Genomic DNA, 24,369 nt, shown 5'->3' with positions numbered 1-24,369 from the left:
CTATTGTTAGGTGCCATCAAGTCATTTCCAACTCATAGCAACCCCATGTGACAGAGTAAAACTGTCCCATAAGGTTTTCTAGGCTGTAATCTTCATGGAGGAGCCCTGGTGGTGCAGTGGATAAGAGCTCGGCTGCTAACCAGAAGGTTGGCAGTTCAAATCCACCAGGCGCTCCTTGGAAACTCTATGGGGCAGTTCTGCTCAGTCCTATAGGGTCACTATGCTGTCGATTTGACATCAACAGGTTTTTTTTTTTTTTTTTTTTGGGCACATGGGGTCCCTATGAGTTGGAATCAACTCAAAGGCAACAGGTTATTACCAAGATGGGAGTCCCTGAGTGGTGCAGACAGTTAATGCACTAGTTAACATACTGGGCTGCTAACTGAAAGGTTAGAGGTTCAAGTCCACCCAGTGGCACTGCAGAAGAAAGGCCTGGTGATCTACTTCAAAAAAAACCTGCCATTGAAAACCCTGTGGAGCACAGTTCTTTTCTGACACATGGAATCTTCATGAGTTGAAGTCAGCTCGATGGCAACTTTTTTTTTTTAATTGCTGTAATAACAGTGAATTTGGAGACCCTTTCTTTGACCCAAATGACCTAGATTCCTATCTTTTTTTTTCATTTTCCATTTAACCATTTTTAGGTAAAATTCAGTGGCATTAATTACATTCACAATGTCGTACAACCATCACCGCTATCTGTTCCTAAAACTTTATCATCACTCCAAACAGAAAGTCTGTAGCCATTAAGCAATACCTCCTATTCCTCCTCCTCCTAGCGCCTGGTAACCATTCTTCTGCTTTGTGTCTCTGCATTTGGACCTGGGCATCTACCATGGCACAAATATAAATATTTCTGTTACCTATGATTTTTCAGTTTCTTAAAAGGCACTCCCTTAAGAAGAGAGAGAATCTGGACATATATGGCCTCTGGGTCACTGATAGGCCTTGAACTTTTCTCCTGAGTGAGTTAGGGAGCTGGCAACAGGGTTTGGGCAGAGAATAACAACATCGTGTTACTAACGCACAATAGCAAGAAATCTAAATGCCCCCAAAGCCTGTGACAGTGGGGTATAAAATATACAAAACCGGTTTCCATCGAGTCAAATCCAACTCATGGTGACCCCATGTGTGTCAGAGTAGAACTGTGCTCCCTAGGGTTTTCAATGACTGATACTTTTTGGAAGCAGACCTCCAGGCCTTTCTTTCAAGGTGCCTCTGGGTAGACTCGAACATCCAACCTTTCTTTTAGCAGCCAGGAACCATAACTGTTTGCATCACCCAGGGCTGCCTATGAAGATATACAAAGTATAAGTTCAGTGGAGACATAAAGGGAATCTTTGTCTTAAACCTTACCTCATTAATTTCCAGTGGTCACAGAGTTTAAAAAGTAAAAAAATGAAGCCATAAATAATTTACCCCCTTCTGATGGGCTCAAGTTTTCATGCCCCAGTTGGGCAGGGGTGGTGGGTCCCTATGATCCGGCCACTGAGGTCCTTTTTATGTGTAAAATTACAATGACCAAAGCACAAGAGGGCACAACAGCCCTTTAACTGTGCGGAGCAGCCCTTGAAGGCACAGGAATGCAGAAGTGCTGGGTGCTGGCTCCTGGATACCTGGAGAGCCCATCTATGGTGGCCTCGGGACAGGGGCCTCATCTAGTGTGAGGCATCATTCCCAGGGCGTGAATGATGGGCACAAAGAGGCCAGAGCAGCTGTGTTGTGTGTTACTTAAGTAGATGTGTTTCCTGTCGCTATTGGAAAAGAGATTTCTAATCTTGATTTTGCAACCCCTTCCCCCTAAGCTATCTCTGATGTTCCCCCAAATTGGTGGAGCCTTTCCAAGTCCATGCTTGGGCGCGCAATTCAGAACTAGTAGGAAGCTATTACAGTTTTCTGTAAAGGGAAGTTATGAGGTCACGGTGGTCCTTCAGGAAAGATTATTTATTAATTTAAAGAGAATTTAAGCATTTGCTGCATGCCCAGCTCTATTCCAGTCTTGGCTTCATCTCTCTGGTGCTTGGGAGGTTACGGTAAGATAAGAAAGTCTCTAGCATAACGCATGGCACAAAGTAGTTGTTTCATAAGGGCCAGTTCTTGCCTCATCCTCAACTCAAGATAAATGGTGTCTGTATCCAGTGATGGGAGAGATGGTTCCCACTGTCCATTATGTAGACAGAAATGAGTAGACAGTGCTTGAGAATATTAGAAGGTTATGGCTCTTTGTCTTTAATGTAATTTCTGACCTTGCTACTCAAAGACCATCAGCAGCAGCACTGACTGGGAGCTTGTTAAAAAATGCAGAATGTCAGGTCCAGCCCCAGACCTGCTGAATCAGAGTCTTCATTTTAATAAGATTCCAGGTGTTTCATATTCATATTGACATTTCAGAGGCACTGGTCTGTGAGCCATGGGAAGAGAGAGGAAGAATCAGAGTCCCATGCCAAGCACAGTGTGCTGCTCAGAAGTACTGAAGAAATACTGATTGATTGAGCTTATTAAAAATAAAATAAAAGAAAAATTAGGTCAACCCTGGCTCAAACAAGAGAATGTGAAGGCCAACTCTGTTATTAAAGAAAAAAAGATGGGAGATATTTCCAAGACAGTCCAGGGATAGCAGTGCTAGCCACTTGGGTGTGAGGTTCAAGGTCTTGAAAAGCAGAATAGCTGGGGAGTGCCTCACGTGATATTGATTACTAGGGCAATGATGTCCCATGCCCCACGCCAGCCACTATGGAGAGGAGCCACAGGAGGGCCAGTGTCCTGTGGGCTCCTGTTCAGTAGCCAACGCTGGCTTAATAGTTCCGTAGAGAACACGGATGTAGACATCACTCTCCTTAAGGAGCTTCTACTCTAGTGAAGACCATGGCTGTGGCCCTACAAGGACACTGGCAGAGATGAAGATATGGAGCACGTGATATGCGTGGTAGGATGTCTGGAAAGGCTAAGGGCCCGGTGGGCCAGAGTTCTCAGGCAAGGCTCCTCAGAAGAGGCCAGGTGTGTGCCACACCAAGAAGGATGGGAGTGTTTGGGTTGGTGATGAAGGCAGGGGAAGCCAAGGACAAAGCTCAGAGACAAGGCTGGCATGTGAGGGGGTATGTGAATAGAGTGGTTTACTGTGAGCAGGGACAGTCAGTGGGCACAAATGAAGCAAAACCAGGTTACAGGGGCTTGGTGGACCAGCAAACATAGAGTTAACCAAGGATATTGAGCAGGGTCACCAACTGAAAGCACTTCGGGGCATCTAACTGACAAAAGTTGGGGACAGGTGAGTTGGGGAGGGCAGGGGTGGTATGCTGAGGGCCTTGCAGTCTACCAGGAAGAACAAACAAAAATCAACCACAGAGCATAACAGGGTTGGGATAGGGGAAAGTGTAGGCAGCAAAGAGCCCATATAGCACAGGGTCTTACCAGTTTGTTGTCAGGTGCTGTCAAATTGATTACCACTCACAGCAACCCCATGTGTTACAGAGTAGAACTGCCCCCATAGGGTTTTCTTGGCTGTAATCTTTATGGGAGCAGATCGTCAGGTCTTTCTCCTACAGAACCACTGGGTGGGTTTGAAGCACCAACCTTTCAGTTAGCTGTCAAGCACTTAACTGTTATGCCACCAGGGCTTCTTCTCACTAGTCTAGGTGTGAGGAAAAGCTTAGCTTAAACCAAGACGATCAAATATCAGCGATTTCACATTTCATCCTAATAGTTGACATAAGACTCGAATGCTGTATAGGAACACAGAGTTGGCAAGAAGAAATGGGGGACAGAAGGGAGGTGTGTTCTAGACCAAGTTTCCCAGGTAGGGCTGCTAAAGAGAGGGCAAGAGAAGTGGCCAGAGGAGAGACTGAGCAGGTGTACAGGGCCTGACGAGATATGTTGAGGAACTGGGCTTCACCCTGATGGCAAGGGGCAGTCATGGAAGGGGGAAGATATGAGGGGATTAGTCCCTTCCCTGGCTACTTTGGGATAGTGTTGCCTTAGCAGCTTGGTGCACCCAGGAAGGGAAGCAGAGCCTGAAGGGTCCTTCGCAGCCAGTAGACCAACTGAGCAGAGGGTTGTTGACTTTTACTGCAGGAAAGAGAACAAAGTGGTTCTAATCTCAAATGAATAAAAGTGAAAAAAAAAGCCCTCAAGGGTGAGAATAAAGGGAGTATTCACTGGAGCCCTTGGAAATTATGTTGAGTGATAATATGAGGTGTGAAAGCCATCCTAATTACTGTGTTTAGGAAACAAATCGTCCTTGCACTTCCAGGTAGCCCACAGCTGCACAAACTTTTTTTTTTTTCTATTTTCATTATTTATCTCATTTGAAGACAAAGAAACTTGAAATTAAAGTTTTGAAATGCAAGGTTATTTCTTCATTTTCCCTTGGGCCATATGTTTTCAAGGTGCAGAGATAATAAATGCATTGTGAAGAAAGTTTGAAAGAAGGTTGAGCAAAAATCAGTAGACCTTTGATACGTTCCTGTCTTCGAAAGTGCGTCACTGGTTTTTCCCCTATGAACAGCCTATCCGAAGTCAGGGTAGTCTGCAGAAAATGCTGAAGGGCCCAGTAAAAAGCAGCTTTCAAGATAGCTTATAAAGTCAGTTGTTTAACATTTGCTCAGTCAAAATCGTGACTGTCAAAACTTCTAATAGATCACCAAACCAAGCCCATTGGGGTAGAGCTGATTCCGACTTACACCATCCTTGTAGGACAGAGCAGAACTGCCCCATAGGGTTTCCAAGGAGCGGCTGGTGGATTTGAACTGCTGACCTTTTGGTTAGCAGCTGAGCTCTTAACCACCCTGTCACCAGCGCTCCAGAAGACCACAAAAAAAAAAATTTTTTTTTTAAGATTCTTTTTTATTAAACTTGATCTAAGTTCAGATTTTTTTTCTGGCCATGGCATCTATTCCAAAAAAACCTTGTGGCAAATGTCATCTGTGCCTGGTAATGAAAATTGCATGAAGTGCTTGTTATTTAGACCTTTATGGAGTAACAGCAATGCCCAGTATGACCCTAATCCCTACACTGTGGGTATACATTAACTCATGATTTGTATCAATTATGTGATCAATCTGTGACCTGAGGTCCCACCTTCCTCTCACTTCTCTGAAGCGCACAGGCCTCTTGCTGTTCATTGCACAAGCCACGCACATTCCGTCTGCTGGCCTCTGCAGATACTTTTTACGTCCACTTAGAACGCTCTCGCTCCTGATTCTCCACCAGCACCAGTTGCCATGGAGTCACTTTCTACTCATGGCAACCCTGTGTGTGTCAGAGTATAACTGTGCTTCCTGGGGTTTTCAGTGCTTGATTTTAGGAAAGTAGATTACCCGGCTTTTCTTCTGAGGTACCTCCAACCTTTCAGTTAACAGTCAAGCGCATTAACTGCTTGCATCACCCAGGGACCCCCTTCCCACGGTCAAATCCATTTCCGTCAAGTCGATTGTGACTCATAGCGACCCTATAGGACAGAGTAGTACAGCCCCCTAGGTTTTCCAAGGCTATAATCTTTATGGAGGCAGACTGCCACATCTTTCTCCCGCAGAGGGCCTGGTGGGCTCGAACTGCCCATTGCTGTAGAGTTGATTCCAACTCATAGCAACCTCATAGGTCAGAGTAGAACTGCCCCATAGGTTTTCCAAGGAGCTACTGGTAGATTTGAACTGCTGACCTGTTGGTTCACAGCTGAGCTCTTAACCACTGTGCCACCAGGGCCCCTGCCCATGGTTAGTAGGATTAAATTCAGGAACTCAGTAGAGCTTGAATCTTTCTGATGTTCCAGTTCTTGGATGGCTGTGTGGGTCTCTATTACAGTTTTCTTCCCTCTCTCTCTGTGGCTGTGTTGCCTGGTACTGACAGCTTTGAGGGGGCAGGGATGCGCTAGTTTCTTTAGGCTTGCAGCAAGCACGGTTATCTTGGGAAAGCATGTGAGAACTCAGTAATGACAACTTTGATGGTGTTATGATAGCAAAGCTTTCTAAGAGCTGGATGCTTTCTATTGTTAAACCCTAGACTGTACCAGAATTTACCTTCTGGTCATTTTTATGTGAAAATCGTTTTACAGCTGAAGGTGACTAATTCGGGTAAGAGAATGATAGGCCCTACTCAACTATTTGTACAGTGAGTGAATCAACTCAACCCCTTTTTCGGGGGTGGCATGTACGTGGGTGAAGAAGCCCTGGTGGCATAATGGTTACATGCTCGGCTGCTAACCAAAAGGTTGGTGGTTTGAACCCACCAGCCACTCCATGGGAGAAAGATGTGGCAGTCTGCTGCTGTAAAGATTACAGCCTTGGAAACCCTATGGGGCAGTTCTACTTTGTCCTGTAGGGTCGCTTTGAGTTGGAATCGACTCAGTGGCAATGGGATTGGTTTTGGATATATGTAGGGGACATGGTTGGTTCATATTTGTCGTTTTCAGTGAGCAGTAGGAGTTGACCAGCTTTGATAAATGCCCTCGAGGTGGAGTTTTGAAGACTCTTCATCACTGGAAACACATTCATAAAATCCATTTTAGAGGGCCCCAAATCCTTGAGTAGCTAGTCAATTGCAGTATTGCATGTGATCAGTCATAATCTTCTTTACAGTCTTCTCAACTGAACTGGACACACCTTTTCATACTATACCAACCACAGAATACTCGGACCTCACTTTCAACAGCAGAATTTTTTTTTTCAAGATTTAGGTATACAGTATATTTCTGGAAAATGAATTGTATCTTAAACACTTGGGGAGTTTTTTATTTAAACCCTCTAATTCTGTGTATCCACTTCCTTGATGATCTAGGCCAACCACTTTGCCGGTGTAATCTGGGCTCTCTAAGTTCATAATGTTCCACAGTACAGGAGTCTCCCAGGTGGGTGCACACCTCGCAAGGAGTGTGCCAAGGGATCCACTGGGTGAATGGGCAGGCCCTGAAAAGCTGCCCCTTCATTTCTTTTGTCTTTTTGGTTTATAACGTACTAGAGCCCTGGTGGAGCCCTGTGGTGCAGTGAGTTAAGCACTTGGCTGCTAACCAAAAGCTTGGCAGTTCGATTACACCAGTTGTTCCTTGGAAACCCTATGGGGCAGTTCTACTCTGTCCTGTAGGGCTGCTGTGAGTCGGGGTCAACTTGATGGCAACAGGGTAACAGAGAGTCCTGGTGCCACAAACGGTTAAATGCTTGGCTGCTAACTGAAAGTTTGGCGGTTTGAAGCCACCCAGCGGCTCCTTGGGAGAAAGACCTGGCGATCTGCTCCCATTAAAATTACAGCCTAGGAAACCCTGTGGGGCAGCTCTGCTCTGTCACATGGGGTGACTATGAGTCAGAATCGACTACACAGCAACCAACATCTTCATAGGGAGTCCTGGGTAGTGCAAGAGGTTAACGCACTTGGCTGTTAACCAAAAGATTGTGGAGGTTCAGGTCCACCCAGAGGCGCCTTGGAAGAAGGGCCTGGTGATCTACTTCCAGAAAATACCCATTTAAATCACTGTGGAGCACATTTCTACTCTGACACACGTGGAGTCCCTATTTATGATGGTAGTGGTGGTGCCAGTATCTAACAAGGTTGTTATTAAGCGTGAGACTTGAAGTTTTGGTTTATACAAAAGGAAAATGAGTCAGACGTTTTCTCGGTAAATCTGTACGCTTGAAATTCAACCTACCAAGTTTATTTCTAATAAGAATGTCTGGAAGGGTATTTGGTCAAAACTCAGTTATGTCCTACGCATTTAACAGAAAGCATTGGTAGATCTAATCTGGTGCCGGCTTATCAGCAGACAAGTACTAAGTAAACTGTTTCTCTGCCTGCCCCCAACGGTGGCTTACGTAACTAACTGAGCCCTCACTTCAGCCAGAAAATCATGGAGATGACTTGGACCCCTTGTCACTGTGTTGGAGTGATGCCTCAAGTTTCCAACCCCATGAGAACACACTTCTTTATTTGAAATCCAACATGTTTAAAAAAAATAAATCTCTTTGATTAAAAACAGCTTCCTTCATCACGCAGCCAAAATACTTTGCCATGCAGCTTTGGTTGGTCACAGCCAGGTCAAACATAAACAAGGATGGTACCAAAACCAAACCCAGTGCCGTCGAGTTGATTCCCACTCATAGTGACCCTATAGGACAGAGCAGAACTGCCCCATAGAGTTTCCAAGGAGCGCCTCGCGGATTCGAACTGCCGACCCTTTGGTCAGCAGCTGTAGCTCTTAACCACTACGCCCCCAGGGTTTCCAAACAAGGACGGTATACTCAGTAAAATTGCCAGGCCTTCAGAATTTTTCTTCTGGTCCCCGTTCTCTCTTTTCTATCCTCTTTCCCCCTTCCTGGTGACACACTTTTCCCTTTGTTTCTTCAGGAAATGATCTGATCTGAGTAATTTATACTTACTAATTCTGCTCAGGTATGCAACTAATAGGGCAATGGTGGGTCAGTGGTAGAATTCTCACCTTCCATGCCGGAGACCTGGGTTCAGTTCCCAGCCAGTGTACCACAATGCAGCCACCACCTGTCTGTCAGGGTGGCTATGATGCTAAACAGGTTTCAGTGGAGCTTTCGGCTAAGATGGACTAGGAAGAAAGCCCTGGTGATTTTACTTCTGAAAATCAGCTGGTGAACACCCTATGGATTACAGCGTTCCGATTTGCAGCCACTCATGGGGATGGCACAGGACCAGGAAGCGTTTCATTCTGTTGTGCATGGAGTTTACTGTGAGTTGGGGGCCAACTTGACAGCAGCTAACGATAGTGGAATCCTTGGGCAGTGTCAACAGTCAAATGCTCAACTACTAGCCGAAAGGTTGGCGGTTTGAACCCACCTAGAGGTGCCCTGGAAGACAGCCCTGGCAGTCTGCTTCCAAAAGATCAAAGCCTTGAAAACTCTGTGGAGCAGTTCTACTCTGCACACGTAGGGTCACCATGAGTTGGAATCGACTCGGTAGCCACTAACAACAACAACATGCACATTAATGTCTGCACCTTACTAAATGCAGGCTGTGTGGACACCACTGTGCTGTGTAACATGGCTACATCACATAATTCTCCCAGCAACCTGTAAAAAAATATTGAGTTTAAAAGGGAGGAAGCAGAGCCTTAATTTTTGTTGAATATTGGCAGTGGTTGGGTCCTATGCTAAATGAGTACATGAATTATCGTACCTGATCCTCATTTCTCTGGGGTGGGCCCAGTTATTATCCCCATTTACAATTGAGCAAAGGAAGGCTTAGACTTTGCTTTTTTTTAATCTTCAAATTGTAGAAATGTAGGCATTTTTATTACGAATAGTCAGGCATTCTTTTGTCTAGGCCTAATGGAAGCTGCTGGAAGCCCAATTCAAAGGGCTGCTTATCAGGCTTTATTTTAGTTAGTATTTAATTTTTCGTTCTTGCATAGTGTTATGGATTGAATTGTGTCCCCCAAAAATGTGTGTCAACTTGGCTAGGCCATGATTCCCACTGTTGTGTGATTTTCCTCCATTTTGTGATCTGATGTAGTTACCCTATGTGTTGTAAATCCTAACCTCTGTCATGTTAATGGGAGCCCTGGTGGCGCAGTGGTCAAGAGCTTGGCTGCTAACCAAAAGGTTGGCAGTTCAAATCCACCAGATGCTCCTTGGAAACTGTATGTGGCAGTTCTACTCTGTCCTATACGGTCACTGTGAGTCAGAACCAACCTAACAACACTGGGTTTGGTTTTTGGATCATGTTAATGAGGCAGGATCAGAGGCAGTTATGTTAATGAGGCAGGACACAAACTACAGGATTAGGCTGTATCTTGAGTCACTCTTTTTTGAGATATAAAAGAGAGAAGTGAGCAGAGAGGAGAGGGACCTCATACCACCAAGCAAGAAGAACCAGGAGCAGAGCATGTCCTTTGGTCCTGGGATCCCTGTGTTGAGAAACTCCTATCCCAGGGGAAGATTGATGACAAGGACCTTCCCTTAGAACTGACAGAGAAAGCCTTCCCCTGGAGCTGGTGCCCTGAATTCAGACTTCTGGCCTACTAAACTGTGAGAGAATAAATTTCTGTTTGTTAAAGCCATCCGCTTATGGTATTTCTGTTATAGCAGCACTAGGTAACTAAGACACATAGAAATCTGCCTTATCTGACTTCTGGTCTACAAGTGACTTCTGTATCATTTCCATTCCAGTTGTGAAATTTTAACCAAGAAAGATGACAGTGGAATCTTTCCTTCCACAGACAGACATATGACTGCCATGATCAAGAAAACTAGATAAAATAGAGAAGGGCAAAGACACCTGGAAGCTTCTAGAGAAAAGCAGCTAAGAAAGAGACAAACCTGAGAATGTCCCTAAGAATGTCTAGATTTGAAGGGTCTGTGGGTTGACTCACTAATTAAAATGTTTAATGAGGAGAGAATCTTAGATCTTCTCTCTGTCCTGTCTTCTTAGCTGGCTGAGAAAAAAGACTTTGAAAGAAATGAGAACAGTTACGTGACCTATTAATACTACCTCTTGTTTTGTTTTGTTTTTCATTGTTTATTTCCTTCTAAAAAATGCTTTAGAGGGAAATAATTTCTTGATATGAGGAAGCTCTCCTAGTATTCTGTGGACACAGGCCACTAGTAATTTATTTGTATCCTATTCTGGGTAAGATCAGTTTCATTAGTGACTTTCTTTAAGGATATTTTCAAGGGCAGCAAGACTATTAAGTGAGGTATTGTTTTTACATTTAATAGTTTCAATAAAAACCATATCCTTCAGTTCTACTGTAACACTTGGATATTTGATACCACTCTTACTTAAATTATAGCCAAAGTCTCAAATCTAGTCACGGATGATATTTTATAAAATCAATCCTATGGAAAATCCCTCATTTGTTCTCAGTTAGGTTTGTTTCCCCCTTGAGGTGACAGTAGGGGCCCAGCCTCTTTCTCCTTTGTTATAATGTCAGTGTGAATTTTCAGTAGAGCAAGAAAGTAATTTTAGTATCCAAAATGGCTTTCACTACAGGAGGGTTGATTAACAGCACAAAAAATAAATATTTAAGCCAACTTTCCCTACAAGTTTGTAAATACAGATCCACTAGTCTCTGTAGCTCCTCTGGCAGAAATATTATGCTTCTTCAGCTTGTGGGTTTTCATAATTAGACCCAGTGTGGCTTTATAAATCCACGTAGCTTTAAAAAAAAAAAAAAAAAGAATTTTGATTTGCAATATATTGCCTTCCTCCCCTCCCCTGAAGCCTTTCACAGACTACAGACATGCTCTTTTTAGAATAGTTTGTCAGCCATTGAGATAAACACCAGCCTGTATGTCCTGAAACAAATACACACAAGACACAAAAAGGCACAAGAAAGTGAGGCAACAGAAGTCAAATAAATACATCATCTTGCCATTTTAATGCTTTTTTTTAGGCCTAACAAGGAATTTGTATTGGGGTGCAGGTGAGGAATATAGAGAATTTTTGCTATAAACAGATTTTAGCATTCTTTATTAATTTGGGGAAGTCTATTAGAAAACAAAGATTAGGTCAAACAGGATTTTTGTAGTTTATTGGTTTAGAGCTGTTGTAGGACCCTGTCAAAGGATCATAACCCAGTTCTCTTCACATCTCCAGAAGGATACTCAAGAATGGTCATTGCTGGTAATGTTAGTTACCTATGGGGAGGGGCGGCTGGAGGAAGGGTGGGAGGGAGACCCAAAAAAGCCTGTTGTACCTTCTGAATGTCATGTGGCTATATTCCCTATTCAAGAAATAAAATTTTAAAAGTGGTCCTCCTTAATTTGCTTAACGAACACAATTATGGTTCAAAAGCTTTAATTTTGTTGTTTTAGAAGAAAGCAAGTTAGTCTTCTTAAAGGCTAGCTTAAAAAAAAATCTAGATAGCTGAAAGTTTGTATATCAAGTCTATTTCAAAGGCCTTCCCTTGCTACATCTTGGGGGAAGAGAGGGGACTGAAGATGGCTGACAAATTACCTCTTTAACCGAAAATCTGCATCCTTATACCTAAATTCCCCCATTCTCTGGGAGATTATTGCAATAGTATTTAAGCTTGTTGTTAGTTGCCGTCGAGTCAACTCCAACTCTTGGCAAGCTTATGTACAACAGAATGAAACCCTGCTGGGTACTACGCCATCCTGATAATCACTGGTAGGTGTGAGTCCATTGGTGCGGCTATTATGTCAATCCATCTCACTGAGGGTTTCCCTTGATTTTGTTGGCCCTCTGCATTACCAAACACAATGACCTTTTCTAGTGATTGGCCTTTCCTGATAATGTGCTGAAAGTACATGAGTAAAAGTCTCACCATCCTTGCTGCTAAGGAGTATTCTGGTTGTATTTCTCCTAAGACAGATTTGTTTATTCTTTTGGCAGCCCACGGTATATTCAGTATTCTTTGCAAACACCACAGTTCAAATGCATATCAATTCTTCCTCTGTCTTCCCTTTTCACTTAAGGAAGAGCATGTTTTTTTAATCAAATTACTGCTTTCCTATGATTTCTACCAACAAAACCTGCTGCCTTCTCACAACCATTTGGGAGCCTGGTCTTGGAGGATGGAGTCTGGCCCAAATTCTGAGGAGTCGGAAGTGAAGGTCCAGAGAACCGGAGAGGGTAGGGCAGGCTGCTGCTGGGAGGGTGTTGAGCATCTGAGGGCTCTCCCTAGGGCAGGGGTGGGCATGGTTGAGTCCTGAGGTGGTAGATAATCAGAATTGGAATCTTATAGGCAAAAGGAAGGGTCAGCCTGGGAGGGGTGGGGACTCAGCTGTCTGAGGGAAGGACATCCATTCATGCTCGCAAGTGATGGCACCCAGAGGATATACTTGGCAGGACACCCAGGCAGAAGGACCCTGACATAATGGAGATCCAGCTCAGGCTAACAGGAGACCGAGCCCAAGCAGGGGGCACTCAGGGATATGGGGTCTGAAAGTCAGGAGCAGGCAAGAGTGGGTCTGGGAAGGATCAAGGGGCAGGTCTGTAGACTGGCTGGGGTGTCCAAAGAACTGGATTTCCTAAGAGGTTCCAAACCTAGGGACTGAAATGCACAGAGCACAGGGTCTCTTGTTACCGGAACCAGGGTCTGGGATCAGAGTGAGACCAGCACAAAATGGCCTTTGTGTGCTGTGTGAGGTCTGAGGATTCGTCCTAGAACCAAGTCTTGCAAATCGAGGGAAAAAAGTTGGGACTCAGAGTCAGGAAGGGGGGGGGGGGACAGTGCAGGCACATTTCTCCTGGAGTGCAGGCATCCTAGAGAGAGTTTTTCAGCTTTTGTTAATTTACCCCCAAACCACATTTCCTTAAATATATGTATAGATGTTGCCATTTAAGTTGTGTATGTATTGCCAGTTTGAAGGTATACTGAAAAACATATCATGTAATTAGAGAACAAAGTAAGTTTTTGTTAAAGCTGTACCTTAAGTTAGATTAAAGCCATAATTTTCTGCCGCGTGATAGTAAATTTTTCCAATGGCAGAATTTCTGCTGCTGCTTGAAAGCTCTGTAATCCTAGTTCTGTCAAGCAGACGTGCCAGTTTGGGGGTGATGACAATGTTCTGCGATTGGATAGCCACACAACCTTGTGAATGTCCCCCCCGCAAAAAGCATTGAATTGTACACCTCCAAAGGCTGAATTTTGTGGTATGTGGGTTACATCCATAAGATAAAAAGGCGTATCAGGGTACCTAGATACAGTAAGAATAAATTTAGGAGAGAGAAACGGATCTGTGGGATAATCTGTGGACATTTATTTAAAAACCAAGACGTCTGGTCACTTCTGAAAGAGTGACATCCCCATTTTTACCAGGAGATGTAGAGCACCTGGGTTAGATGATGGATAGATGGACGGACGGATGGATGGAGGGAGCTAATCACAGCCACAGTCCTAACACATAAGCCAGTTGTCCACATGTGTGGGTCAGGTGGTACTTGACAGCCATGGAGTCTGGAGTCCAGGACATGACCAGTGACATCTGATGGTGCTGTTAAGCAGTTGTTTCAGGGTTGGCTCTTTTTACCAAATTCCCCTAAAAAGTACCTTCCTCTGTGTGTAACACAGACAGCTTTGTGCTTATCTTACAGAGACTGTTACAGCTTTCTTATGGGTCAGAAGCAGTTGGTAACCTTTATCATCTGAAGCTTGGCCCCAGCCACACATTTATCTTGGTTTGCCTTTGTCATTAGCAGTACAGTGTCGTTTATATTTTAGTAGGCTCAGGTAAATCCTATTTGTGAGACAAAATTTGCCTTGACTGCCTTCAGTTTTACCATCTTTCTCTGTGTGTCAGACTTGGAGAAGGGCAATGCCTGCTCACAGTGAAATGGATTCCTATGAACACAAAGAGAAAAAGACCAGAAGGAGAGTTGAGGGGGTTTCTGTGAATACAGTCTTGCTATTTCCACTGGGCTCACTATGACATCCTCGAGACATTGCCATCCGGTACAGGCATATCATCTCATGTCATTGGGGAGTTATGAGCTGTGCCAAAGGAAGCAAGTCCAGAATCTCAAACAAGTACAAATATAGTCTTCCTGGTATCCATGGCTCCAGTAACACATTGGGACCTTCTTACCAACCTCCAAATAACTGTTTCTTCCCCCCATCCCTCCTGTGATCCCTGCTACACCCCCAGTAACCCCACTCAACTAGCCTTGGGTTTCAACTAGCCTTGTGGTGCTACCTTTATAAAACATCCTGCCATAATTAAGGTATTTTGAGGACGGATGGCTTCTTCCAAGCCATGTTATCCCTGCACCCTCCATCTAAACTCTTTGATATGACAGGTGAAGCCCTCTGTGACCTGAGCTCTGAGTATTTCTGTGTCTCGTCTCCCACCACCCTTAAGCTGACACTCTGCACCCCAGCCATACTGACATACTCTTACTGCCACCCCAAATGCTATTTCAGGCCTCATTGCCTCTGTGTGAACTGTTGGCTTTGTCTAAAAAGTCTTCTTTGCCTATCCCCCACCTCTACCCGCCAGTTCCTGTTTCCTTACCTGGTTAATTTCTGTTGATCCTGTAAGACTGAGCTCACCTCTTGCCTCCCTTTGGAAGCCTTCCCGGGCCAAGCTCAGCTGAGATAGGGGCCCAGTTGCCTCCATTGCAGTGCTCACTAGACTGTGAGCCCCTGAAGAAGGATCGTGTGTTTTATAACTTTGTATTCCTAGGATGGTATGCATAAATCCATGTCTGCTCAGCCAAACCCACCTATTCTGTTTTACTGTTCAGTTTCTAACATAATTGCTTTTCAACAGGAGTGACTGTTGTGGTTTGTTTTTTCTTACACCAAGAAGGATGATGAGGAAAAGAGCTTTTCTGCCGCAAACTGATAAGAATCAGTGACTCTAAAAAGTTTTGCTTTGTTTTGTTTTACTTTGATGGACAGATTTGGAAATCAGTATTTGTATTAGAATCATACGGTTTTGTTTTCAAATAATATTGTGTTTCGGTGAAGGTTTACACAGCAGTTCAGATTCCCATTCAACAATTTCCACATAAGTTGTTCAGTGACATTGGTTACATTCTTCACAATGGGTGAACATTCTCATTATTTCCGTTCTGGTTGTTCCATTAATCTAGTTTCCCTGCCCCCTTACATTCTTATCTTTGTTTTAAAGTAATTGTTGACTGTTTGGTCTCATATATTTGATTTTTAAAAGGAGCTCAGTACTTACGGGTGATATTCTTTATTTTTTGAGCCGGTTGTTATTTAGCTGCAGGGTGACCTCAGGAGTTAGATTTGGTTGAAGGTTTAAAGAATATCTCAGTGCAGTAGCCTTGGGGAGTCCTCCAGTTTTAACCAGTCCAGTAGGTCTGCCTTTTTTTTTTTTTTTAAGAAATTTGAGGTTCTGTTTTACACTTTTCTCCCGTTCTGTCAGGGTCCATCTGATTAGAACGGTTGGTAGCAGTAGCTGGGCATCATCTCGTTCTTCTGGTCCCAGGGTAGGTGAGGCCGTGGTTTGTGTAGATTATTTGTCCTGTAGACTACTTTCTTCGAGTCTTTGGTTTCCTTCCTGTTGTTTTTTTTTTTTGCGCCAGACAAGTAGAGACCAATAGTTGTATCTTAGATGGCTGCTTGAAAGTTTTTAAAACCGCAGACACTACTCAGTACTTACCAAGCTAGGATGTAGAACATAACTTTATGAACTATATTATGCCAGTTGACCAAGATGTCCCATAAGCCTATGGTCCCAATCCTTCAAACCCAGAAATCCAATCCCATGAGGTATTTGGTTATGTCTAGGAAGTATCTGCAATACTGCCCCCTACGCACTTTATTATATATATGAATGTATGTTCTAGAATCATACAGTTTTGAATCAGAAAGAAAGGCTCAGAAAGGGTAAGCAGCTTGTCCAGGGTCCCTCAGCTGACAAGTGGTTGGGACTCCTAGCTCCAAGCCCACAGAGTTCCTATAACACCTTGCTAACCAAAAAAAAACCAAACCCACTGCCGTCAAGTCAATTCCAACTCATAGCGACCCTATAGGACAGAGTAGAACTGCCCCATAGAGTTTCCAAGGAGCACCTGGAGGATTTGAACTGCCGACCTGTTGGTTAGCAGCCATAGCACTTAACCACTACGCCACCAGGGTTTCCAAACACCTTGCTATCTCCTCTTTTTAAAAGTTTCTGCAGGTTTTGAAAGTAAATTTTTAAAAGGTAAGCACTATCAAACATCTTTTAAAATTCAGAGGTAACTTGTAAGTCAAAATGTGACATCCTCTGGTATAACCATATTAAAGGACTTCATTATATTCTCCTACAGTTTTGTGACCCAAGTTGACTGAGCATATTGTCCACCATGTGACAGCAAACAAGTGGAACCAATTTTGTATGTGACTCGTGAAAAGCAGTTTCAGCCTTCTGTGTACAATTTGTAAATTTTCCTTCAATCCATCATATGACCGTGAACATAACAGCAAAAATATTTGTAAATGCTTAAACATGTTTTCATGCTAGTATAGTTGGTCTTATACATTCTTAAGGGAAAATAGACTAGAAAACAAAAGTGATTTTTTTTGCGGGGGGAGGTAAGATTACATAGAACAGTTTCAGGACTGTTTATCATGTTCTTATGCTCTTCAGAAATGTAATTCAGCAATTCACTTTTTGTTTTAACCAAAAGTGCTCATTTTTACCTTATATCAATTTTCAGGCATCCTTTAAAATCACTCCTCCCTGTACCAGCACTAGGCATTATGAGCGCTTTGGACGGTGCTGCAACAAATGTGAGCCAGGTACGTGGTTCTGAGCCCCCTTTCATCTTCCCTCAAAAGTGGGTGGAGTTTTTGTTTATTTTTTTAACCTAAGGAATGATCTCCATCTTGCCAAATTAAAAAAAGAAATTGAAATGACTTTTCATGGTAGTGGCAGGTAGTAAATCTGTCACTCTGAAGACACAACTCTTTCTCTCAGAGATAAAACCACTTAAAAGTCAAAAGCAGTTTCAGAAACTAGTACTTAATTCATCCGGGAACACAATTTTCCAAAACAGTCTTTCTTGAGAAGGCAAGGAGGCTTTTAAAACCATATTTTAACATTCTCAAAATATGAAGCACTGCTCTAATCTAAAATCATTATTTTCACAGAATTTTTTGGTGGAATAACCCATTCTGCAGTGGTCCACTGATAAAAAAATTGCCTAAACCCTTCTATACCTTCTCCCCACATACCTGCTGAGGAACAGAAGGTAGACTGGTCACCGCTGCCCCAGAGTTGTTCTGCCAGAAGTGTGACCAAGTCTTTCTACAGCCCCAGTGGAGCCCTAAGTCCCCTTGGTCCTCACCATCCTATGGTTCTGGGGAGGGAAGGGTATCTTTGAGGAAAAGGTGAAGTTACCTTGTAATAAGACTTTTTGGATATTTCAGCTACAAATATTTTTTTGATATGCAGAACCAAGATCCAGTGATTTTCAAGTGTGTGTGTGTGTGTGTGTGTGTGTACGCTGGACTCTGGATAAACTAAGTCATTCATGAGCCGTCAGTGACAAAAGAAGTTCCCAATTCAGGTTGAAGGTAGAGGGGACTTTGAAGATGGACGGAAGAGGATGAAGCTTCTCCTGCTTAGCCCCCTTCTTCTTGGAGGGGGTTCCAAGGAACCTCTCAGGCTCTGCAGGGCCCAGTTTGAAAACCATAGTTGTACTCCTTAGTCAGCAGAGTTTTGGGGTGCAAATGGTGGTCCTTTACTTGTTGTCTTTGTTAGTTGCTGTTGCTCTAACTCATGACAACCTTATGTATAACAGAATGAAAGGTTTCCTGGTTATATCATCCTCATGATTGTTGGTACGTTTGAGTCCATTGCCGCGGCTATCGTGCCAATCTATCTCATTTAGGGTTTCCCTCATTTTCACTGACCCTTTCCTTTATCAGACAGGATGTCCTGTTCTAGTGATTGATCTGTCTGCTGTGACCACAGATGACACAAATCCAGGAGAGGTTCTTTTACCCAATAGAGGCTGAGAGCCCCAGGGTGCTGAACTCATTGTGCCTGTCGCCTTGTGTATCATGACTTCAGAAGACTTCTTGGGATCATGGTCATGTATATTGGTCAAATAAATTGGTGCTTTTTTCCCCTTTTAATTTAAGGAAAGTACATGTCTTCTAAATGCACTACTACCTCTGAAAGCGTGTGTGTGCCCTGTGGCCCAGATGAATACTTGGACACTTGGAACGAAGAAGATAAATGCTTGCTGCATAAAGTTTGTGATACAGGTAAGTTAGTCCTGTCAGCGTGGCAGTGGGACGTGTAGAGACCAAGTGTTCATTTTCTGCCCCTCAGAGCTTCTTTTCTATATAAACAAGATTTTCTGTACAGCCAGTGCTGTGTCTTTTGAGGAGTGCAGGAAGAAGTTATGACCATGGACCTCCAGAAGGATGTGCTTCAGATCCTGGTGCCCTGTGATCAAATTTTTCATTTAGACTGTTGTTCTAGGATAAGTTTATGTTGCACATTAACCACAGATGACATTTTACAGTTTACAAAATGTTTCTGCATGTGTTGCATCATTTAATCCTCAGAAAAACCCTTTTAGGTAGCCATGAGTATTCCATTTTAAAGGTGAAGCAACAGAGACACAAAAAGGTTGAGTGACTTCTCCAGGATTAACAAATGAGAAGCGGGACTCAAAACCAGATATTCTGACCTTAAGCCTTTGTCCTAAACTATGTGTTTCACTAACCCTACAGTTTGATCTCCTTACCAGGATTTTTTTTTTTTAAATCTCAAATGTTTTGTTAACGTATAGGAATCAGGATCAAAATATGTCTCTTAAGTCTCTTAGCTTAGAGGTTCCTTACCCTCTCCTTTTTCCTTTTTCCATTTGATTTCTTTGTTGAAAAAACCATGTTATTATTCCTGTGATGTTTCTACCATCTGGATTTTGCTGATTGTATTTTCTTGGTATTATTTAACTTATCCCTCTGTTTTCTGTATTTCCAGTAAATTGGTTGTTAGATCTAGAGGGTTAATCAGATTCTGGATTTTGTTTTGTTTTTCAAAATTACTTCAGAGTTGGCATAATATACTTATCTCTTGAATCATATAATGTACTTATGTCCAGAATCATTTCTCTCTCTTTTTCTGATATTAGCAGCTGTTGATGATTATGGCCTAGATCCATTTTCATTTTATCACCTGTAGGTTCTATCATTCCTTCTTCATTTATAAGCTGGAGTGCTTTATAAAGAGAAACTTTACTCATCAACTGTGTTGATTACCCTGAGGTCTAGTACACATAGGAAAGGCAGGATAAATCCTTAGTTCTTCAACTTTATTTACCACTTTCCAAGATAATGATTACCCAGCTTTCTCCAAAGTATTTTTAATAATATCATGAACTCATGAATTTAGATGTATTTAAGGTGTTCCAGTCCACTGCAGTTATTATTCTTACTGGTGATCAGATTGTCCCATTTGGGGCTGGAGGGATCCTCTTCTAGGCGGTCACTTAGTCTTTTGATAGAGCCCCAGTCATTTTTAAGAGCTCCCTGGCTTCCAGGCTTAGCTTGGATATTTTCTGCCCCAAACCTGGAATCAGTCATTTCTCCAAGGAGTCCTCATTGCTTTTAGGGGAACACACTATTTAGAGATCTCTGTCTGGGTGCTAAGGAGGCTCTTTGCTACTGGATTGGTCCTTGTGTATAGGTTCCCCCCGCCACATGCCCCAGTGGACAGAACTAGGAAATAACTATTATTTCTAAAACCACACTTATTCTAATGTGTTAGAAACAGCTGGCAGAGTTTGGCTGGAGGAGGCAACATGGAAACTCTACTGAGCAGAAGCATCTGATCAAGCCTTTTTTATTTCCTACTGCTTAGTTATGACCTTGACTCATTGCTGTCACTTGGAAATAAAGATTCATCCTGCCCACTGCCAAGATTGATTAAAGCAAAAAAACCTGGTGCATTATGATATTTTAAATCAAAAGAAAAAAACAAACCCATTGCCATCAAGTCAATTCCAACTCATAGTGACCCTATAGGACAGAGTAGAACTGCCCCATAGCGTTTCCATGGAGCAGCTGGTGGATTCGAACTGCTGACCTTTTGGTTAGCAGCTGAGCTCTTAACCACTGTGCCACCAGGCCTCCAAGATATTTAAAAATAACACACAATTGTTCATTGCCAAATAGGCATACATTCACCTACCTTTGAGTGGGATACTGGTAGTAATTAGAATTTTCCAGGGAAGTGACAAATGTCCATGCATGTTCCTAAACATTATGTACCTGCTTGCCCTGGTGCTGCGGAGCTGACCGGAGCCTGGAGAGTGGGCATACGGGGAATGGGGATTTCTCAGGGTCACTATGCTTGGGTCTGAAAAGAATAGGAATAGGAAATGTCCCCTCTCTACTGGCTGTAACTGGAGAGAATGAAAGAGGGAGAAAGTTACTGGTTTGTTTCCCTTGGAACACCTGTAAGTATTCAGGAATATGAGATTTGAGGGCCATTTGGGCAATCCAGGTAAGATGGGGTCCAAAGGGGTAGAAGGTCTGTTGGAAATAATGTAATTGTTATGCACACACACGTATACACACATATGCACACATATATATGTTATTGTTAGCTGCCTTCACATCAGCCCCGACTCACGGTGACCCCATGCACCATGGAATGAAGTGCTGCCTGGTCCTGCACCGTCCCCGTGATCGGATGCAAATCAGGCCACTGGGATCCATAGGATTGGTTTTTGGCAGTAGATCACCAGACCCTTCTTCTAGTGAGCTTTATTCTGGAAGCTCTGCTGAAATCTGTTCAGCATCCCAGTGACACACAGGCCTCCACTGGCAGGTGGCTGGTGACCGCACATGGGCTGCATTGGCCAGTAGTTGGAACCCTGGTCTCCTGCATGGAAGGCAAGAGCTGAACCCCAGTCTTCTGCATGGAAGGCAAGAATGCTACCTCTAAACCACCAGTGCCTCTCTCTCATTCTGTGTGTGTGTCTATATATATGTATATAAGCACACACACACACGGATACGCACACATCCCATTCACAATAGGAAAATTCCCAATTACCTATATTCCACAAAAACTGGAAAAAGGTAGAAGATTTGCAGGGAAGAAGATGAGCGCTTTGCTAGGTGCTGTGAAAAAGAGACAAATTATCAGAGTTCCAGGAGTGTGTTTGTGAAGAGGCGAATTCTGAGAGCATGTCCTCAAGCCCAATCTCTGGAGTCTTTCCACTTCTGTAATTATACAACAATCCTGGATTTCACAACTCTGGCCTTTCAGGGTCCCAGGATGAATCCCAAATCTCTGCAAACAGTATTCTCTCAGGTCCAATCTAGTGTTCGTGTTAAGACTATTTAGCATGTTTGAGTTTTCTAAAAATTAAAAAACGTGACTATATCTGACAAGCCTGCATTATTCAAAATATTCAGTTGTCACAAATTCCCCAGTCCTTAATCTTCCTACCAGTGTGAAAACTGACTTTTAAAAATCCCACAAAACTCGATTATTAGAGAGAAAAAACTCTATGGGGATGTTTTAGTGCCAACATAGGAAGTGTGAGGAGGAACTTGCAGTTCTTCCGACAGAGTGTCCTGAAGGGTTTATTTTTTGAAGAGCGCAGGCCGGCTGCCATGTCTGGACGGTGTGGAGGCTGGGGATTGGACAGCTGGACGACGTGGAAGGTGCGCACCTGTGCTTCCTCGCTGGTCCTCGGTGGAGTACCTGAGCAGTGAGGCGCAGCTTTCTCCTCTCTCCTGCAGGCAAGGCCCTGGTGGCCGTGGAGCCCGGCAACCGCACGGCCCCGCGGCGCTGCGCCTGCACAGCCGGGTACCACTGGAGCGACGACTGTGCCTGCTGCCGCCGCAACACCGAGTGCGCGCCCGGCTTCGGCGCCCAGCATCCTTGTACGCAGTTGGGTTTGTTGTCTGTCTGCTCTTGTTAAACTACTACATTGAACAGAGGGTAGAGAGCCCTGAGAGGGGTTAAGTGCGTGATTAAATGTCCCGGAAGCCAGGTGGCACAGGAGGGGACTGAGCGGGTCCTGATTTTCTGTGAGATGCAGAGGCAGAAAGGCCTCCACAGTTTAGGTTCTTCCATGGGAATGTAGTTGGTCCTTGTGTGTTTCTTTTCCTTTTTTTTTTTGGCTTTAAAGAACAGAAATTTAATGTTCTTTCTGGAGGCTAAAAGTCCAAATTAGGTATCAGTGGTGTGAATTTTTTTCTTGTCCAGAGCTCCAAGAGTTCCTTGGTTCTTTGGCGATCTTCACGTGGCATTTGTCTTCCCTAGTTTGTGCATGCCTGGTGTCTTTATGTCTAATCCAGTCTTTATGTAACCTAGCAATGATTAGGTTTAGGACTCACTCTACAATGATATGATCTCAACTGATCGATTAGGTTACACTGCTTTGTGGAACGTGATTACGTTACATTGCACCCACAGGTGTAGGGGTTAGAATTCCAGCACGTATTTGGGAGAGGGGACACAGTTCAATCTATAACAGATGTGCGTGTATTATTGCATGTTCCATGTGCATGTATAAATGATATCGTGTTATATATCTCATTCTGCATCTTACCTTTTTTCGCGCAGTACTATCATTTTTAGCTCCATACATGTTGCAGTGTCTGCTTTCCAGTCTGCTGGTTCTGATTTCTGCATGAGGCTCCATGGTATTCATCTGCCACATTCTGATTATTTCTCCCAATTGCTTCCCCTCCCTATCGCCACGTGGTTTCCTTAGGGCCACTGTGGCCTCCCCTGTGGGGAAGAGACACCTGACCTGCTCCATCTTCAAATCCTTGAGATTCCCACTTAGGAGGGAAAGGGATAATGCAGTGGCCCCTCAGACTGCTTTTTACATCTGTAATCCTTAAAAGAATTTTGAAAAACTATGTACTCCCAGCTCATTTTTAAGTTGACATCTAGATTTTTTTTTATTATAAATTTAGAGAGTTGCTAAGAACTTCGTTTCCAGCGAATTATAATCACAGTAACACTTTTGAAAACGTTCAGTGGAATCTAAACACTATCACCCATTTAAAAATGCACTAATTTTTTTTTTAAACTGTTGGAAAAAGTTCCTTTCCTTCCAGTTCATATTTGTTCCACCTTCCTCACAGAATTCTATCCTAATTCTGTTTTTATGCTTACAAGGCTTTCATTGATCATCTTTTCATACCCCTTTGCATGAAAAATATACATCTATTTGAATATTAATTTTTAAAAATTTCCTGTGCCTCAGGACTCTTAAGAGTTAAAGACATTTCTCCTGGACTGAATTGTCATTATAGTTACTACCACACAGTTGATTTAAAATGAATATATTATACTTTGCTATATTAAAATAATAAAAGCTTTTGAACTTCATAATGAGTGGGGTTTATTCCACTTCATATATTCATGGATGAATATTACTTATTGCTAAAGGCCACAGGGTTCAACATCAGTTCTGTTTCTACTTTTTGGTTTTATATATGTAAGTACTGAGAAATCTGCTCACATAAATAACTGAATGGCTAAGGAAGGACTGCTGTTACAGCAGTGTCACTCAGTTCTTCTAATTCTTTATGTATCTTCTGAATTATATGCCAAAGATCACATAATGATGTAGCATCAAAAGTTGGTTTTTTCTTTTTTTATTGTGCTTTAAGTGAAAGTTTACAATTCAAGTCAGTTTCTCATACAAAAACTTATACACACAGTTTTGTGACCCTAGTTGCTCTCCCTACAATGAGACAGCACACTCCTCTCTACCCTGTATTCCCTGTGTCCCTTCAACCAGCTCCTGTCCCCCTGTGCCCCCTCATCTCACCTCCAGACAGCTGCCCGCATAGTCTTATGTGTCTACTTGAGCTAAGAAGCACGCTCCTCACCAGTATCATCTTATGTCTTATAGTCCAGTCTAATCTTTGTCTAAGGAGTTGGTTTCGGGGATGGTTTTAGTTTTAGGCTAACAGAGAGTCCAGGGGCCATGTCCTCTAAAAGC

General features: G+C 43.1%; 1 protein-coding gene across 7 annotated transcripts in view; it reads left to right on the top strand.

The window, feature by feature from the left end:
* The window catches only part of TNFRSF11A (TNF receptor superfamily member 11a), a 62,029-nt gene that overhangs the window by 10,883 nt on the left and 26,777 nt on the right, over window positions 1-24,369 (top strand). For all 7 annotated transcript variants that reach the window (XM_064294432.1, XM_023544140.2, XM_064294431.1 and 4 more), the window contains 3 exons: window positions 17,089-17,170; window positions 18,518-18,643; window positions 22,145-22,288. In XM_064294432.1, the coding sequence (XP_064150502.1) occupies window positions 17,132-17,170; window positions 18,518-18,643; window positions 22,145-22,288 (309 nt within the window). In that variant the 5' untranslated portion in view covers window positions 17,089-17,131. The remainder of the gene's footprint in view (window positions 1-17,088; window positions 17,171-18,517; window positions 18,644-22,144; window positions 22,289-24,369) is intronic.

Source organism: Loxodonta africana, chromosome 11 (assembly GCF_030014295.1).
Source record: "Loxodonta africana isolate mLoxAfr1 chromosome 11, mLoxAfr1.hap2, whole genome shotgun sequence".
Taxonomy (NCBI): Eukaryota; Metazoa; Chordata; class Mammalia; order Proboscidea; family Elephantidae; genus Loxodonta; species Loxodonta africana.
Note: the sequence above shows the minus strand (reverse complement) of the source record. Positions and strands in the feature narration are given on the sequence as shown.